Source organism: Hipposideros armiger, unplaced genomic scaffold (genome assembly GCF_001890085.2).
Source record: "Hipposideros armiger isolate ML-2016 unplaced genomic scaffold, ASM189008v1 scaffold_272, whole genome shotgun sequence".
Taxonomy (NCBI): Eukaryota; Metazoa; Chordata; class Mammalia; order Chiroptera; family Hipposideridae; genus Hipposideros; species Hipposideros armiger.
The window spans coordinates 1365375-1383625 of record NW_017731622.1 but is presented as its reverse complement, the minus strand read 5'-3'; the positions used below and the strand labels follow the sequence as shown (position 1 = coordinate 1383625).

The following is an 18251-nucleotide window of genomic DNA, read 5'->3' as shown; positions in this document are numbered from 1 at the left end:
GTCTCCCTAACAAGACATGAGTCCATCTGGCCCCCTAAGAAATATTTACAACATTATTGATTATATTCCCCAGACTGTCTTTTCTATCACTGAGGCCATATTGTAGTTACCAATTTGTATTGTCTCGTCCCTTCCCCTTCCCCTTCTCCTTCATCTCCAACCCCTCCCAACTAGCAACCCTCAGTTTTTCCTCCACTAGTGTGATTTTAAGGTGTGTATCATTGGCCTCAGAAGCCCCTTAACCAGATTCCCCAGGCCTTCTTGGGGAGGGGTTTTCTCTCCTTCGGCAACTCTGAACTCTGGCACCTTCCAGACCCAGGCCCACTCTCCAACATGGGTGGCCAGGCAGGCAGTGCCCCCATCCTGGCGGTGAGCCTGACGGGCTCTCTGTTCGGTCCTAGATCAATGGCATTGCACTGGACAACAAATCTCTGAATGAGTGTGAATCTCTGCTGCGTAGCTGCCAGGACTCCCTGACCCTCTCCCTCCTGAAGGTAAGGGTCCCGCCCCACCGTCCCATCCTTGCCGCCTGGGGGCTGGGCAGACCCTCAGCTCCACGTGCCTGCCTTACTTCTCTCTGTCACCAGGATCCTTGAAAAAGGGGATTGGTTTACAAAGTGCAGGGTGTGCAGGAACCCTGAGCAGGTGCTGGCTTAAAAGCAAACACAAAACAAAACAGCTGTGAAGGATGTTTTGAGGACAGTGGGGTGCCTCTGAACCTGGACTGAATAATTCATTGATTTTAGAGAATTGTTCATTTTCCTGAGTCTAGTGATGGTACTAGGGTTATATAGGAGAATGGCCTTATTTTGGGGAAGTACATAGTAAAGTTCTTAGGGGTGAAATGTCATATTTGTAACTTACTTTCAAATGTTCTGCAGTATTGATACAGACAATTTGGTAAAATATTGTTGGATCTAAATGGTGGGTTTAGGTACTTTTCTTTCAAGTTTCCTACACAGTTGAAAAGGTTGATAATAGAAGGTTGGAAAAAGTAGCCCATCCACTTCATTAAGTGGTGTTTTTAAAAATTAATCATTTGAAAAATAATAGACTCTCTTGGGAGCAATTTTAGGTTTACAGAAAAGTTGAGCTAGTACAGAGTCATCGCGTTTCCCCCTTCTGCTTCCCCTGTTGGTAACATCTTACATTAGGGGGGTTCGTTTGTTACAATTGATGAGCCAATACTAATAAATTAGTGTTAGCTGAAGTCTGTAGTTTGCGTGAGGGTTCACTCTTGGTGTTGTACATTCTGTGGGTTTGGACAAATGTATAATCACATGTATTTACCATTATAGTATCGTCCAGAATGATTTCAGTGTAATAAAAATCCTTTGTTCTTCATTTATTCATCCTTTTCTCTGTCCTCCTCACCCCTGGAAACAATAGATCTTTTTACTGTCTCCATAATTTTGTCTTTTCTATAATGCATGTAGTTGGAATCATACAATATGTAGCCTTGTCGGATTGTCTTCTCTCACTTAGTAATATGCATTTAAGTTTCCTCTATGTGTTTCCATGGCTTGATAGCTCACTTCTTTTTATTGCTGAATAATATTCCGTAATGTGAATGTACTACAAGATACGTATTTTTAATAATGAGCCTTTTTCATATAATAACTTAAAAAATATGCAGGACATTGTGCCAGTGATTTCAGAAAGAACTCAAAGTCAAGAGAACTTTATGGCTGTTCTGAGGGTTCTCAGTCACCAGGGCAGTGAGAAAACCTCACCTGTCAGGGTCAGGGGTGTGTCTCTCTCTCTCTCTCACTCTCTCTCTCTCTCACTCTCTTTCTCTGCATGTGTGTGTGTGTGTGTGTGTGTGTGTAGCCCATTCCTGACCATTGCTCTACCTGCAGGGACATAGGGACATTTTCAGTGGCGGCGCCAGTTTTTGCAAGTCTTTCCTGTTCTCCTTCTCACTCCTCTGCCATTTCTACTTAGGTGTTTCCTCAGAGCTCCTCGTGGAGTGGCCAGAACATCTTTGAAAACGTCAAGGACTCTGATAAGATGTTGAGCTTCCGAGCCCATGGCCCGGAGGTCCAGGCTCAGAATAAACGGAACTTGATGCAGCACAATAACTCCACGCAGACAGACATCTTCTGTGCAGACAGGCTGGAGGACAGGAAGGAGCTGGGCCACCCGGGCGGCAGCAGCTCCTTCCTCCACAAGCCTTTCCCCGGGGGACCCTTCCCAGCCGCCCCCCAGGCCTGTCCCAGTGCCTCCGAGCGTAGCCTGAGCTCCCTCCGCTCAGATGCTTCTGGGGAGCGTGGCTGTGGGCTGGTGGATGTGCACAGCCGGCGGCCACTGCTGCCCTTCGAGACTGAGCCGGGCCCCTGTGGAGTGTCAGAGGCCCCCGCGGATAAGGCCGAGCCTGAGAGCTCCAACAGTGGCGGGACCTGGCCCAAGGCCGTGCTCAGCTCCACGTCAGGGCCCGAGAAGCTCTCTGTTTACAAGAAACCAAAGCAAAGAAAGTCTATCTTTGATCCTAACACTTTCAAGCGCCCCCAAACGCCCCCCAAAATAGACTACTTGCTCCCCAGCCCTGGGCCTGCTCACTCCCCCCAGCCTTCCAAGAGGGTGGGGCCTCTGACGCCCCCAAAACCTCCCAGGAGGAGTGACTCCATTAAGTTTCAGCACAGGCTGGAAACCAGCTCCGAATCAGAGGCCACCCTGGTGGGCAGCTCCCCATCTACCAGCCCCCCGAGCGCCCTGCCCCCTGACGTGGACCCTGGGGAACCCATGCACGCCTCGCCCCCTCGCAAGGCCCGGGTCCGCATTGCTTCCAGCTACTACCCTGAAGCGGATGGGGACTCCTCCTGCCTGCCTGCCAAGAAGTCCTGTGATGAGGACCTCACCTCCCAGAAGATGGACGAACTGGGACAGAAGCGCCGCCGGCCAAAGTCTGCCCCCAGCTTCCGGCCCAAGCTGGCGCCAGTGGTGATTCCTGCTCAGTTCCTGGAGGTAGAGCCAGCCCTGTGGTGGGTGAGGGGTGCGAGGGGTAGCTGGCTGTAAGAGGGTCCCAAGTGGCCCTGGCTCCTTGCCTCCGCTCTCAGTACCGACCTGAGGGAAGGGGAGGTGGCAGGTGGGTGCCAGCAGGAAGCAGCACCCTCCTTCAGAGGTTGGAGAGGAACGTGGGGGGTGCGTGTTAGTGGGACTAGGACACCAAGAGAGGAACGTGTTCTTGGATGTACCGTTTGATTAGTTTATTCAACAATGAGATTTTGAACTTGTGCAACAAAACCAGGTAACGTGGACCTGCCTTGAAGGGTTTAGGGAGAGAAGATAGCACTTGTGAATCTGTTAGCTGGCAGCAGGACAGGCTGGCTTGTTATCGCGGGTGCTGTACTCACTTCTGAAAGGGAGAGATTGCTGTGAGCAGAACAAATCCATGCTACTCTGCAGACAGAGAGCTTCACACAGCTCTGCAAGCTATGCAGAGTTGTTAACATCTATATCTGATGCACACTAACAGTTCACCTTCTGCACATAGAACCTCTGTTTATTTGAAAGAGCAGACTCTTTTCTGTGGTTTTCTTCCAGAGTATTTTTGAAGGAAGTTCTTCCGTTCTAGGTGTGTAAGGCAACTTGGATGAGCAGTGACCTCTCCCGACTGTCACCTCGTGTGTCCAAGTGGGAGGAGTTAGTGTGTAAGGGACAGAAATCGCTTGCCAACACCTGTGCATTATCCTGCTTCCAGCCACTCCCTGTTGCTTTGGTTCTGCAGGATCAGAAGTGCATCCCAGCCAGTGGAGAAGTCTCCCCCGAGCTCCAGGAATGGTCCCCGTACTCACCGGGGCACTCCAGCCGGCACAGCAATCCCCCGCTCTACCCCAGCAGGGCATCTGTGGGTGAGTCAGCTGGGCAGGGCTGGGAGGAGGAGGCCCACAGGTCTGCCCAGTCCTAGGGGGAGCGGAGGTGGTCATTTTAAGGAGGAGCTATGTGTCCTCAGCCCAGAGGTCCGAAGAGCTGCCCTGTCTGGGGTGATGTTAGTCTTACGTCAGTGACATTTCCTGGCTTTGAAGCGTGTTTTCTCCTCATAGCAGCCTGGGGAATAGGAAGCAGCAAAGCGAGCGCTCCCGTTCTACAGGTGGAGCCAGGCCAGAGGCTTGCACAGGCCCGGCGGGCGGGGTACCTGGAGGCGCTTGTTCTCACCGTGCACATTTCTAGGGACCGTTCCCCGGAGCATGACCCCAAGCACCACTGTGAGCTCCATCCTGAGGAACCCCATCTACACCGTGCGCAGCCACAGGGTCGGCCCTTGCGGCTCTCCACCCGTCCCCAGAGAGATCGGCCCCCAGGGTTTGCAGCCCAGGTATGTGAAGCCACCCACACCTCCCTGCACCCCAGACAGGTAAGCCCACCTGGATGTAAAACCACTGGTGCATAAAGAGGCTTGTGGACAGACAGGCTTCCTTGCCTAGCTGGAACGGGGCTGGTTTGAGCAGCTCTGGGACCCTACGGAAAGTGAACTTTAAGGATGCTCTCTTGGTTCACCAACATGGAGCTTGAAATGTATTTAAAGAAAGATGATAGTGATGGTAGCCAGTGCTTCAGTGCTCACGTGCCAGGCACTGTGCTCAGACCTTTGTCTTCGCCACAGCATCCTTAGGGGCTAAGGACTATTATTGTCTCTGTTTTATAGATGAGGAAACTGTGCCTTAAAAAGTGAGTGGAGTGGCTCAAGGTCACTCTCATTTATTCATTCATTCATTCGTTCATCCATTCATTCATCCATTCAGTTATTGGACAAGTATTTCTTGAGCACCTACGATGTGCCATGGACTGTTCTAGTTCCCAAGGGGATGCAGTGGAGAACTAAACAGACAACCTTCTTCTGATGGTGGCTTTTGTGTTCACGTGTGGGAGGCAGACAGAAAAAAGTGAACAGAGTGATACCAGGTGGTGCTGAATAGCTCTGAAAACCATAAAACAGGGCGACAAGCCAGGGTGACTTGGAAGAGGGTAGAGAGTTGGATTGGGTGGTCGGGAGGGCCTGCCGATGGGAGGATGCTGCTGTGACCACGAGGCTGAGAAGAGGCCAGCTGCACAAAACCTTGGGCGGAGTCCCCAGGAAGGAGGGCTGTCAGTGCTGTGGCCCAGACACCTGGGAACAATGCGGGGGGCTCTTGGGACAGAGTGGGGGAGCTTGGCAAAGGTATGGTGGGTTAGGAAGCAAGCCCAGGTCGCAGGGCACAGATCCTACAGGGCCTGCAACCATAATGCAGAGTTTGGGTTTTATTCTGAGTGCAGTAGACACCACCAGAGGGATTTAGGCAGGGAAGAGACATAGTCTCATTATGCAGCTAGGAAAGGACATCGCTGGGCCTGACTGCAGGCCCGCTGATGGGAGTGATCCCTGCGCTCTCTGCCCTCTGGTTTCCTCTCCAAGGTCCACAGTGCCCGTCTAGCCTCTCCCTGCCCACCCTGGGGGAGAGGCCCCACTTGCCTATGCCCTCCCAGGATGCAGAACTTCTTTTCCCTGTAGAAGCCCTTGCTGCAGTGAGCCTGACCCCAGCTGATGGAAGTGGACGTGCCACTCCTGCTCTATTTGTGCGGCCCTTTCTACCATGTGCAGGGTCCTTATTGGATGCCCCCTTTGGGCATAGTTGCGGGCAGGCCGCTGTCCTCAGCTGACAGCTGGTGGCTTCTGGGCCCCCCTTCTGCTGGCCCAAGGGGCCTTGGCCCAGGCCCATCACTGGTGTTTCTTCGCAGTGGCTGCATCTGGTTCTTCTGCCCAGGTCCCTCACTTGCCTGCTTCTCTCGCAGTGTCCAGCACCAGGGACGCCTAAGCTTGGACCTGAGCCATCGGGCCTGCAGTGACTACTCTGAGATGAGAGCCTCCCATGGGTCCAATTCACTGCCCTCCAGCGCCCGCCTTGGTAACTGCTCCACTAGGGCCTTCTCACCATAGTCAGGCTCCGACCTTTTTCCAGCCCCGCCTGTGTCCTCATGCCCAGACCTCCTGCTGGCCTGCCCACACTGCCCCTCCCTTCCAGGCCCTCGTCGGCTCTGTATGCCGTTTCCTTTGGCCTCCTGTGTCTCGTCAGCTTTCCCCAGTGGCCATGTGCTTGTCCCCTGTGGCCCTTTGGCCCAGGAGCTCTGCTCCCTGACGCTGAGCTTTTGGTCATTCTGGGGGAGTCCATATTGCCATTCATATATGGGAAATGCAGCCCAGAGCAGAGTCTTAGCACTTACCTCATAACGAGACTGATGTCACTGCTTCCAGCCTCGTGAGAGAGGGTGAGCAGCTGCCTCTGTCACTTGGGCTACTGTCCCTGTTCCAGAGTTAAAGTGAGATTTGTGTGGTCCCATTCTGGAGCAGCCTAGGCCTGCTCAGTTTATTCAAATACTGGGCATTACATATCTGCTCTCCTTGCCTGTTCCTCATTTATGCCCTCTCCGGGTTAAAAAATGGGCCCCACTTTGCATTTTGTCATACTGTGCATCTTTGCTGACCACTGAAGCGGTGGTGAGGGAGTGAGAGGCGAGGCGTTTCATCACAGGTCTAAAGTTTTGTCCCTTTGTGGAACCATTAGGGTCTTCAAGCAACTTGCAGTTCAAGGCAGAACGCATTAAAATCCCATCAACGCCGCGGTATCCCCGTTCTGTCGTGGGCTCCGACAGAGGTGAGAACTTATCAGCACTCTCCTCCCCGCCTGCTGTTTCACTCTGTCCTCATGGTGGAGGGTCTGGCCACCGCTAGACCAGCCTCATCATCTCTACCAGTCAGTAAGCACTGGCTGAGCGCAGCCTCAGGCCTAGTGATGTGGGGATAGGAAGCCACACGACCCCAGCATCTGAACTCGGCCACGTGGTGTGGCCGCAGCATGGAGCCATGTGTCTGGATCACGTCTCTCTCTGGGTCTTGGCTGCTGGAGAACCGAGATGCAAGCCCGCGGCCCGCGTCACCCCGCACGTCTCCCGGCAGGTTCATTGTCGCACTCGGAATGCAGCACACCTCCGCAGTCACCTCTCAACGTCGACACCCTGTCCTCCTGTAGCCAGTCCCAGACCTCAGCATCCACGCTGCCTAGGATTGCTGTCAACGCTGCGGCCCTCGGGGAGCGGAGAAAGGACAGGTGAGCGTGACCTGGGCACCTGTGCCGGGCGCAGCAGTGGACAGTGCGTCCCCGTGGCAGGCAGGGCTCAGCTGAGCGGATGGGCTTGTTGGTAGAAGCAGCGGGAATTGCAGAGTTCCAGTTGAGTTGATCCCAGGGCGAAGCTGCTGTGGTTTGGGTCACTTAGCATTGTGTGTTGCCCCAGCAACCTGTCTTCTCAGCCGAAGTGTGTCCTCTGCATCTTTCTATGTCAGTAAATCCTGATTTGTGTCATTCGTAGCGGCTTCATCGTATGGCTGTTATCATAAGTCAGTTACCTGCTCCTCTATTGAAATAGGTGTATTGTTTGGAGGTGGAGCAGAGGGAAGGGTATTCAGTGGGAATGGGGAGCCCCAGGTCGGAAACCTGCCACACCTGTGAGCTGGTTTGGGGAGGCAGCCTGCTCCCGCCCAGTCCTGGGCCTCAGTGCCGTCCTCCTGGGCTGGAGCATGAGGATGGTGTTGGGGTGACTGCTCACTAAGGGCTCTTAAACTCGAAGCTGCCTTGTGCTCTCATACGTGACAGAGGGTGCAGGCCATTGAGTGATGCGTCTGAGCGGGAGGGTTAGGTAGGCATTGCAGGGTGGGTGTGTGTGGGAAGGGGAGAGCGCTTTGAAGGGCGTTAGAGGGGAAACAAGTCAAGAAGTAATGTGACTTCACCATCCCCGGAGGACTGGGCCCTGGGCAGTGAGGACGCAGCCTGAGGCCCACCGTGCTCCAGAGACTGCTGAGCGTCTGGGTGGCGGGGCAGGGCGGTTCAGGGGTCTGCTGTCTGCCTGCCCGCCTTCCCTCTCGTCCTTCCACGTGCTCCACCCCCACCCATGTGCTCTGGAGGGCAGCCGAAGGATGAGGCACCCCTACTGGTCCTCCCTTTGACCACAATATTGTCCTAACAGGAAGAGCTCAGGGCAGCGTGAAGTGCAGTCCTGATGGGACGGCTCAGTGTCACTTGGCTGTCTTTCTGTCTGTTATGTTCCAGGCGTCTGTGCTTGTCTTCCTTCTCTGAGCATCCCTCTCTTTCTAACCTTTTGCACCTTTCAGATGTCTCCACCACCACAGATCCCTCCTGAGACTGCCCATGGCCGGCAGGCCCAGGTCCTCCTCCCTGAGGAGTCTGAGGTTGGCCTGACATGGGCCTGAGCCCCCTCGTGCCCTTGGCATGCTGGTCAGCTCCCCCGGGGACCAGCAAGTGCATGGTCACTGCCTTGCTCCGAGCCTCCACATTCCCTTTTTAATGGCTTGGGTTTGCAATAGCTTAATTCTCATGATCATTTTACATCAATCACCCTGTGCACTGGTCAATATAAAAATTGATAGGCTATATTGTCTCTTTTTGGGTGAATGTCATCTCAGAAGCCATTTCTTTTTAAAGAGGGCATCTTTATACCCCACTGAGGGTTTGTAAATGGCACATTAAGGGAACTCTTCTCACGTTATGAAAATCTTTGGGCTGTTTTCCTGTGTATATCAGTGTTTTATAGTTCACATGGACCATTCTTTCTTTGTGTCTTTGGGACTGGGTGCTTCCTCGTCCATTTGGGGGTGTTGTGTTTGTGTAGCATGAGATTGTGGGGACCTGTATCACTATCATACAAAGGCGGGGTCACCGTGTTCCCATCCAGCTGGGTCATTGCAGGAACATCAGGTGTTCTCTGGCCGTGTCTGCATAGCTGATTGCATGCCTGACCTCAGATCTTCCCCAAACCTTTCCTTTGGGTCCAAGTCCCCAAAACTGTCGTCTCTCTTCCAAGGCCCTACATGGAAGAGCCGCGCCATGTCAAGCTGCAGAAGGGCCCAGAGCCCCTCGGTATCTCCATTGTGAGCGGAGAGAAAGGTGGCGTCTACGTCTCCAAGGTGACCGGGGGGAGCATCGCTCACCAGGCTGGCCTTGAGTATGGCGATCAGTTACTTGAGGTAAGTGGGAGCTGCCCTTCTGCACTGCTTTCTACTAGCCCCCCTTGCCTCCCTTTTGTGGAAAAGCAGTGCTCCCCATGTCCCCAGCCCACCCCATGTCACTGAGCCTGCTCTGGGTACTTCCTAGTTCAATGGCATAAACCTGCGGAGCGCCACAGAGCAGCAGGCCCGGCTCATCATTGGGCAGCAGTGTGATACCATCACCATCCTGGCCCAGTACAACCCACACATGCACCAGCTCAGCAGCCACTCCCGGTCCAGGTGAGGGCCTGGGCCTCTGCGGGGCTGTCCGGTCTGGGGGAGGAGGAAGGGGTATGGCAGGTGCATGGTTCACCACAGGGAGACCCAGGTGGCCAGCTGCAAGTTCTGGGCATTCTGCTCCCCAAAGAGGAGAATTGACCAGCCCTGGATTTTGGGAAAAGTACCTAGAGAGGATGTGTCCTCCTGAAACAGGGTGTGGAACCAGATGGCTGGGTCCCCCTGTGCAGCAGGAGGCCCATGCATGAGGGTGTGGTAGCCAGGAGCTGGGGCCCCGGGTGGGATTCGCACACACAGCCCTGTCCACCAGCAGACTCTGCCTGTATATGCCCGTGCTGTGGGTTACAGGGCAGATGAGGGAAGAGTAAGACATGACCCTGCCACGCAGCACCATACAGCTCAGCGAAGGAAGCACAGACAGGAAAAGGGACAGCGAATTCATGTGTTCTCTAAGCTGACACCTTCACAGAGGATCCCTGAGTTAGGGACACGTGGTGAGGAGAGGGCCAGCAGATCCTGCAGATCAGAGTCCAAGCTCCTGGGGCACCTTTCTCAGGGTTCAGGGCGCAGAGCCCTGCTCACAGCCCAGCCCTGGTCCCCACTGCAGCGGGGTGGCTCCAGGCTGCTGGGGCTCTGTGCTGTTTCCTTATCCTTCCTGTCCTCCACACCCAGCTCCCACCTGGATCCTGTCGGCGCCCACTCCACTGTCCAGGGCAGTGGGGCTGCCACCCCGGAGCATTCCTCTATCATTGACCCGCTGATGGAGCAGGACGAGGGCCCCAGCACACCCCCGGCCAAACAGAGCGCCCCCAGCTCCAGGTCAGCAAATGCATCGTGCTGTGAGCTTTCCACTGCCGGCGAGTGGGACAGGCGAGGCGAGTCATTGTCCTGGCCTGAGCACATCCTCTGAAGGCCATGGGCACCGGACAGCCAGTGTCAGCCTGTACCGCAGACCACACAGCAGGCTGGCAGGAGTTGGGGTGGGGAGTATGGCATTCTTTTTTTCCCTCCCTCCTCTCCTTTCTTGCTTTGTTTTTTTCTTTTTTTCTCATGAGTTGTTCTTAGCTCTGCCTCTTCATTCTCTCCTCCTTTTCTTATTCACTCATTTTCTGACTTGGTCTTTAGACGGAATTCCACATTGATCTCCCAGCCAGGCCCTGGGCTCTGGCCATCAATAGCAGTGTCTCCCAAAGAGCTCTGGGTTTGCAGGGTGAACAGACCAGTGCCAGGCATATGGAGCACAGCTGACGTGCTGGGAAGGGCAGTACAGGCCGGAATGGAGTCCTTAGGAGTGTGACGAGGAACAGTGACCGCTAAGGCAGAACATTCAGGATGAGCCGGGCTTAGCCATGCGAAAGGTGGATGTGGAGAGAAGTCAGGAGGCGGGATCCGCTTATGGGCACGTATGGGAGGTGCAGAGGGCATGAGAGAGCCACACGGGCCAGGGCATGCAGCAGTCAGTCTGCAGTCCTGGGAGGAGCCATTCCCCTGGCACGGTGGGGCCTTGACCAAGGATGAGGCAGCTCTGTGTTCTTTGTATCAGAGTCTGTCACGTTGGAACTTACCTGCAGTATCGTAACTACCAGCTGGCTCCTCCCCTGAGGTCCCCTTCCTCAGGCTCCATTGCTGTCCTGCTTCCTTCACTCAATCTGTTGCCAACGTCTCAGTTTCCCTCACTGCATTGTGAGTTCCTTGATGGCAGGGGGTCCCCTCTTTGTGGTTTAGCACAGTCCCTGCATTTTAGAAGCTGCTCAGTAAACATTTGGCAAATTAATTGTGCTCTGGACATTGGGACTGGCTGTAACTTTCCTTAGGCAGAACAAGGTTAGGAAAGCAGGTGCAATCCAGGTGGGAGGGGCCCAGCCTAAGGCATGTGATTGACAGCCAGACCAGAAAGCGGGGGTGTTGATTTTCACTCTGTTCCCAACTGGCTCTATCACTCGTGGCCATGCTTTCGCCTTTGCCAAACCTTGGCATCCTGCTTATAAGCTAAGCCCCTAGAGCTGGAGCCTGCAGTGGGACCACTGTTCAGCTCCCTATGGTCTGAGACCTCATGGCTCCTGGGAACAAGCAGAAATGGTTAGGGCATTAGCCACTGCTTTGTCTTTTTCATGCCCTCTTTTCTCCCTGTGCATGATTGAGGAACTGAATTTTCTTTCTTGAAAGGGTGTTGGGAGATGCCAACAAGAAGACCCCAGAGCCACGAGCTGTCTTCATCAAAAAGTCCCAGCTGGAACTTGGAGTGCATTTATGTGGTGGGAACCTGCATGGGGTGTTTGTGGCCGAGGTGGAGGATGACAGTCCTGCCAAGTGCCCCGATGGCCTTGTGCCAGGGGACCTCATCCTCGAGGTGAGTTCTGAGCTGCTGAGCAGCAGGCCAGGCCCCACTCTGTCTGCACTTCAGGCTCTCTGCGATCTCAGGTGGCACAGGAGGTGAAGGAGCACAGTGTCTCCTCTGGTGACCCCTGGACACTCTGGGCAGGTCATGGGGAAGTGGGTGGGGCCCCAGCTTGGGCACTAGTGTCTGGAGGGAAGATGCGTCGCCCTTATCAGCAGCAGGACTGCGATCTGGTGGAGAATGTCATCTCCCTCTCATGGCGTCTCCCGTTCGATCGGGGAGCTGGGTCATAGGTATTGAGAAATACAAGTCACAGGAGCAAAGTGAAGCGTGGTGTTTTGAATGGCCCTTACGGGGGGACAGAACAGGGTTTCTCCTGGGAGGAGCCAGTGAGGGTAGAGCAGACACGGGGCAGAGGGCCCGGCCCTGCCTGTGGAGAGGAGGCAAGCCGATTCTCAGTTAACGGGAGGTTGACTCTCCCTGCCTTACCCCACCACCCTCCAAGCCACCCCTGGCACTGCCCCCTGACCTCGGTCTCCCACCCCTGGGCAGTACGGTGGTCTGGACGTGCGCAGTAAGACGGTGGAGGAGGTCTACGTAGAGATGCTGAAGCCCAAGGATGGCGTCCGCCTGAAGGTGCAATACCGCCCTGAGGAATTCGCCAAGGTCAAGGGCCTGCCTGGCGACAGCTTCTACATCAGGTGCCAGTGGCCAGGGGTTCCAGGGATTCGGGACCAGGGGAGGGGCATTTGGTGGAGACTGTTCCCAGTACATGTCCCTGTTCTTGCCCCCAGAGGGTGGGGCTGTGATCGTCATTACTTGGACCCCAAACTGCAAGCTCATGGTGAGGTGCTTGCGACTTAGAAAAATGCTCGAGGGCTTACAGGGCTAGATGGGCTGCCTTTATAGAGCTTGGGGCCTGGGGGATTTTGAGGCTGCAGAGCCCCATTTTCCTGTGGGCCATGCTCATCTCCTGGTCTTCCCCTGACCCAGGTCTGCAGATCCTTCTGCAGTGTGTGCCCACAGTGCCCTGAAGTGCTGTGAAGTGTGTGTGGGGAATGGCCTCAGGCAGTGTCCAGGAGGGGCTCAGAGCTTCCTTCACATTTCCAAAGGCCGCAAGGAGAGTAAAAGCGGCCCCTGGAGCTTGGCGGCAAGGCGTGTGGCTGTCCTCCAGCAGCCAGCAGCTCCTGATCCTATTCCCTCATCGCCTGGTCCAGGGCCCTGTACGACCGGCTGGCAGAGGTGGAGCATGAGCTGAGCTTTAAGAAAGACGACATCCTCTATGTTGACGACACCTTACCCCAGGGCACATTTGGGTCCTGGATGGCCTGGCAGCTGGATGAGAATGCCCAGAAGATGCAGCGCGGACAAATCCCCAGCAAATACGTGTGAGTGTTCTCCACATTTGGGTTTGGAGGTGCTGGGGGATGGGGCACCTGTGGCGCTCTGTCATGGCATGAGGACCAGGGCCCTGGCCGCTGGAGGACTCCTGCTGCTCGTCTTGGCTTCTGGTCTGTATCGTTTGCCAAGATCGCTGTCCAAAAGCTGCTCCCAGTGTAAGTCAGTGCTGTATGGGAGTTGGTGCTATACAGAAGCACAGTGGCAACTTAGGAGATGCGGCTTTTATTTTTTATTTTTTTTATTTTTATTTTTTATTTAGCTGAGTCATCCTGCCACTTGTTGGCAGCTCAGCAGCTGCTCAGCTCGGGCCAGGACTCGAACCGCTGTTGCTCAGAGCTCACACTCTTGCGCGAGCTCTTAACCAACTGAGCCACGCGGCCGGCCCTCGGCTTTTATTTTTAACACATTTATTGATATATGCTTCACACACCATACAGTTTACCCGCAGTGTACAATTCAGTTTAGTACACACAGATATGTGCAGCCATCGCCACAGTCAACTTTAGAACATTCTCATCACAGAGAGAAGCCCTGTACTCTTCGGCTGTCCCATACCCTGTCCTTCCGCCTTCCCTGCCTCCCTCCACCAGCCCTAGGCGGCCACTGACCTGCTCTCTGTACCCACAGAGTTCCCTGTTTGGGACTTTATATGGATGGAATCATATAATGTGTGGCCTTCCGTGACTGTATTTCACACCTGCCTGCTCTGCAGTATGAAGCAGTGCTTCGTTCCTTTTTGTGGCGGGAAGCATAACTTGTAATGTCTCCACGTGTAGGCTGCCTCGCAGTTCCTTTAGACTCATCTGAATGTAGGAAGTGGCCTGCTCTGAGAGCTTGTACCGGCACTGGTGTTTGCGATGCCACCACAGCAGCAGGACCCGGGGTCCTCGGTGGCATGGGTGGGTGAAGTAGCCATGCGACCTGCAGAAGAGTGTTGGAGGAGCCTGGAGCCCCAGCTTTTGCTCACCTCATGGTCAGGGCAGGCGGGAGATGGTCCCTGTGGCCCGTCTCAGCACCGCCGTTCCCTGTCACCACAGGATGGACCAAGAATTCTCCAGGAGGCTCAGCATGTCTGAAGTCAAAGACGACACCAACGCCGCCAAGACGCTGTCAGCGGCTGCACGCAGATCCTTCTTTCGAAGGAAACACAAGCACAAACGCAGCGGGTCCAAAGATGGGAAAGACCTCCTTGCCTTGGACACCTTTTCCAGTGACTCCATTCCACTCTTTGAAGGCAAGTGGCTGACCTCGCTCTTCTGGTGGGCTCTCAGGATTAGGTTTGCTTAGGTTTGCTAAGTCACGGGAGCCTCACAGCAGGGACTTAACCAAGGTAGAGGTTTGCTTTGCTTTTGCACAGATGCAGCCTAGAGGTAGGTGCCCAGGTTGGACTGGTGGTGCTACTGTCTTCAGTCTACCACCCATAGGATGTCGCTTCTATCCTCTAGGTCTCCCTACGGGTCACCACATGTCTTTGCAGCTCTAGGCATCACGTCCATGTTCAGGCAGCAGGAAGGAGGTGCGGGCAAAGCTAAAACACAGTGCGCCTCAGCTGAGTGCCTCTTTAAGTAGCGTACCTGGAAGCCCCACCCTGCGACTTCCACTTTCATTTCCTTGGCCACTCACACCTACCAGAGGGATGAAAAGGCAGGGTTTTAGATGGCAGATGGCCGGCCTCCAGGAACGCAGGTTCTGTTAGTAAAGAAGAAAGGAAGGACAAGTACTGAATGGGCAAAAAGCAGTCTCTGCTCAATGCGCTGCTTCTAGTTTGTTTTTGGGCTATTACAGGCTCCTTAGTGGTGACCTAGGACCACCAACTTCCGCAGATCTTTGTCCTTTTGTGGCCTCACTCTTGTTTCTGTTAATGGTTCTCACAACATCCAGCCGGGGCTGCATGTTAGGGCGTATGAGACATCCCGGGCAAATGGCCCTTGTGGAAAGGGTGCATTTGTCCTATAAAGCAGGAGGCTCTTGTGACTGCTGCTCCAGGGACCCTGGTGTGTCCACCGTCCTAGAACCTGTGCCCTTCTGAGTGTGGAGGTGGCAGTGAGCAGCAGGAGGCAGGTAAGCCGGCTTCCTGCTTCCTTATTTTTTAAATCAAGGCCTTTAGGCACAGTGAGTTGGGTGGACCCCACCGTTGTTCGTGGCTCACTGTCTGTGTCAGGACAGGGGTTGGCATACCACAGCCTGTAGGCCTAATCTGGCCCGCTGCCTGTTTTTGTGTGGCCTGAAAGCTAAGAAAAGGACCTTAGACTTTATTTATTTTTTTTTTTTGTAGAGGGCAGTGTCACTGGCCCTCATATGTGGGATCCGAACTGGGGGCCTCTGGCATCCCAAGCCAGCTCTTAACCATCGCGCCACTCGGCCGGCCCAGGACCTTAGATTTTAAAACGTAAAATGTAAAAAAGACTGTTATGTTAGCCTTTAGGAAGTAATAGTTGTTCCTTCAAAACCTAAAGTATTTACCGTCTTGCCTTTTACAGAAAAAGTCTGCTGACCTCTTCTTGAGCAAGGCAAGGTTTCTTATGTAGTTTTTTTTTTTCTTCCTTTATTTATTTGATCTCCACTTTCATATTCCCGTTTCTCTTTCCTCGTGTAGACACCATCTCTATGTGGTGTATGTCCAATGGGTATATTTGTATCTTTGAAAAGGAGCCATTTCTTTATTCTTTTAGTTCTTCAGTTGTTTTTTTGCATTAAGTATTTTGAAGTTATCTTTAGGTGCATACACCTTTTGAATAGTTACATTTTCCTGGTAAATTGACCCTTTTATCATCATGAAACGTCCTTCTTTATCTCTAATAATGTTTCTTGCCTTAAAGTCTACTTTGTCTGATATTATTATTGTTATACCAGTTTTCTTTTGGTTAGTGTTTGCATAGTTCATCTTTATCCATCCTTTTACTTTAAACTTTTCTGTAGTTTTATATTTAAGTATCTCTTATAAGTAGCATATAGAGTTTTTTTTTAATGTATGGTGACTTTTTTTTTTTTCATTTTGAAGTATTATATATGTACAGAAAAGTATTAGTTTGGTAAATGCCTGATCGTTGTTTCTTTAAAACTACTTCTGTGCTCTTTTTTCCTCTCCTTTTATATCTTATTTCTTTGACCATGTCCCATATGTCTTTTACACTTTTTCTGCCTTATATCGGGGGTGCCAAAAATATGTATACAAGTAGACTTTGGTCAACGTTGCTCAAACAGTAGTTCGCCGTGTTCAGAAGTGTCTGGACTCTGATGGTAACCACCTTGAGCACCTCTTGTAAGTGCAGAAGTCAAACGTGACTTGTATTCATCTTCTGTTATCAGTATATATTGAGTATTACAATTTTAATAGTTTTTCCTTTTTTAAAATGTGTATACATTTTTTTGACACCCTCTGTATTTTCCATCTTTTTTCTCTCCATGCTTCAGCCTGGATGTTTTCTACTGACCTTTTCTTCCTCTTCATCAATCCATTCTTCTGTTGTGTACAATATGCTCTTATTTCAGAATTGCGTATTTTACTTCTAGAATTTCCATTTGATATTTTTTGTGGTAAAAATCATATATCATTAAAGCTACCATCTTAACCATTTTTAAGTATCCAGTTCAGTAATGTTAAGTATATTTGTACTATTGTGCAACAGATCTCTAGAACTTTTTTATCTAGTAAAACTGAAACTCTGTTAAGTTTTTGGGTAGTCAGAGTTATACACAGATTTTTAACTGCACACCCCTGCCCCCCATGTTGTTCAAGAGTCAGCTGTAGTGTGTTTTGAAATCAGGAAGTATGAGGCTTCTAACTTGGTTCTTTTGAAGAGAGTTTTGGCTGTTAAGGGTCCCTTGAGATACCATATGACTTTTAGGATGTTTATTATATTTGTGCAAAAAATACTATTGGGATTTTGATAGGGATTACATTGACTATGTAGGTTGATTTGGATAGTATGGATAGTTTAGCAATATTGAATCTTCCAAACCATGAGCACAGGATGTCTTTCCATTTATTTGTATCTTCTTCGATTTGTTTTTGCAGCATTTTGTAGTTTTCAGTGCATGCGCATGTCTTTTATCCCCTTGGTTAGGTTTATTCCTAAGTATCTTATCCTTTGTTGATGCTACAGTAAATGGGATTGTTTTCTTAATTTTGTTTTCAGATTGGTCCTTGTTAGTGCATAGAAATGCAACTGAGTTTTCTGTTGATTTTGTATCCTGAAACCTTGCTGAAATTATTAGTTGTAACAGTTTTTAAAATATATTCTTTAGGGTTTTCTACATAAAAGATCATGTCATCTGTGAACAGATAATTTTACTTCTTGTTTTCCAATTTGTATGCCTTTATTTCTTTTTCTTATCTAATTGTTCTGACTAGGATTTCCAGTACTACGTTGGATCGTAGTAGTGACAGCATCCTTGCCTTGTTACTGATCTTAAAAGGAAAACTTTCAGTCTTTTGCCATTGAGAATGATGCTTGCTATGGGTTCTTCATATATGGCTTTTATTATGTTGAGGTGGTTTCTTTCTATTCCTAGGTTGTTGAATGTTTTTTGTCATAAAAGGGTGTTGAATTTTATCAGATGCTTTTTCTGCATCAGTTGAGATGATCATGTGGTTTTTTGTCTTTCATTTTGTTAATGTGTATGATATTGATGGTTTTTGTATGTTGAACTGTCATTGCATTCAGGTATAAATCCCACGTGGTCATGGTATATAATCCTTTTAATATACTGTTGAATTCAGTTTGCTACGATTTTGTTAAGGATTTTTGTATCAATATTCATCTGGGATATTGGTTGGTAGTTTTCTTGTGTGTTTGCCTGGTTTTGATATCAGAGTAATCAGAATAAGCTCATAGAATGAGTTTGGAAGTTTTTCTTCTTCTTTAATTCTTTGGGAAAGTTTGAGGATGATTGTTGTTAATTCTTCTTTAAATGTTTGATAGAATTCTCTGGTGAAGCCATCTGGTTCTGGACATTTTTTTGTTGGGAAGTTTTTTGATTACTGTTCTAGTCTTGTTACAAGTTTGTTCAGATTTTTTATTTCTTCATGATTCAGTCTTGATAGGTTGTATGTTTCTAAGATTTTATCATTTCTTCTAGGTTATGCTAATTGTTGACATAATTGCTCATAGTAGTTTCTTTTTTTTTTTTTTTTAAGATTTTATTGGGGAATTGGGGGATGGGAACAGTGCTGGGGAATTGGGGGAAGGGGAACAGACAAGTTGCTGTCGTTTTGTTCTTCAGTCTAGTTGTGGAGGA

The 18251-nt window shown here is 51.1% G+C and overlaps 1 protein-coding gene across 1 annotated transcript in view; it reads left to right on the top strand.

The window, feature by feature from the left end:
• The window catches only part of DLG5 (discs large MAGUK scaffold protein 5), a 137112-nt gene that overhangs the window by 107692 nt on the left and 11169 nt on the right, over window positions 1–18251 (top strand). The window contains exons 11-24 of the mRNA XM_019656994.1: window positions 402–494; window positions 1945–2964; window positions 3728–3851; window positions 4171–4315; window positions 5770–5882; window positions 6540–6629; window positions 6932–7082; window positions 8851–9013; window positions 9141–9274; window positions 9944–10090; window positions 11438–11621; window positions 12162–12310; window positions 12827–12997; window positions 14048–14244. Coding sequence (XP_019512539.1) covers window positions 402–494; window positions 1945–2964; window positions 3728–3851; window positions 4171–4315; window positions 5770–5882; window positions 6540–6629; window positions 6932–7082; window positions 8851–9013; window positions 9141–9274; window positions 9944–10090; window positions 11438–11621; window positions 12162–12310; window positions 12827–12997; window positions 14048–14244 — 2881 coding nt within the window. The remainder of the gene's footprint in view (window positions 1–401; window positions 495–1944; window positions 2965–3727; window positions 3852–4170; window positions 4316–5769; window positions 5883–6539; window positions 6630–6931; window positions 7083–8850; window positions 9014–9140; window positions 9275–9943; window positions 10091–11437; window positions 11622–12161; window positions 12311–12826; window positions 12998–14047; window positions 14245–18251) is intronic.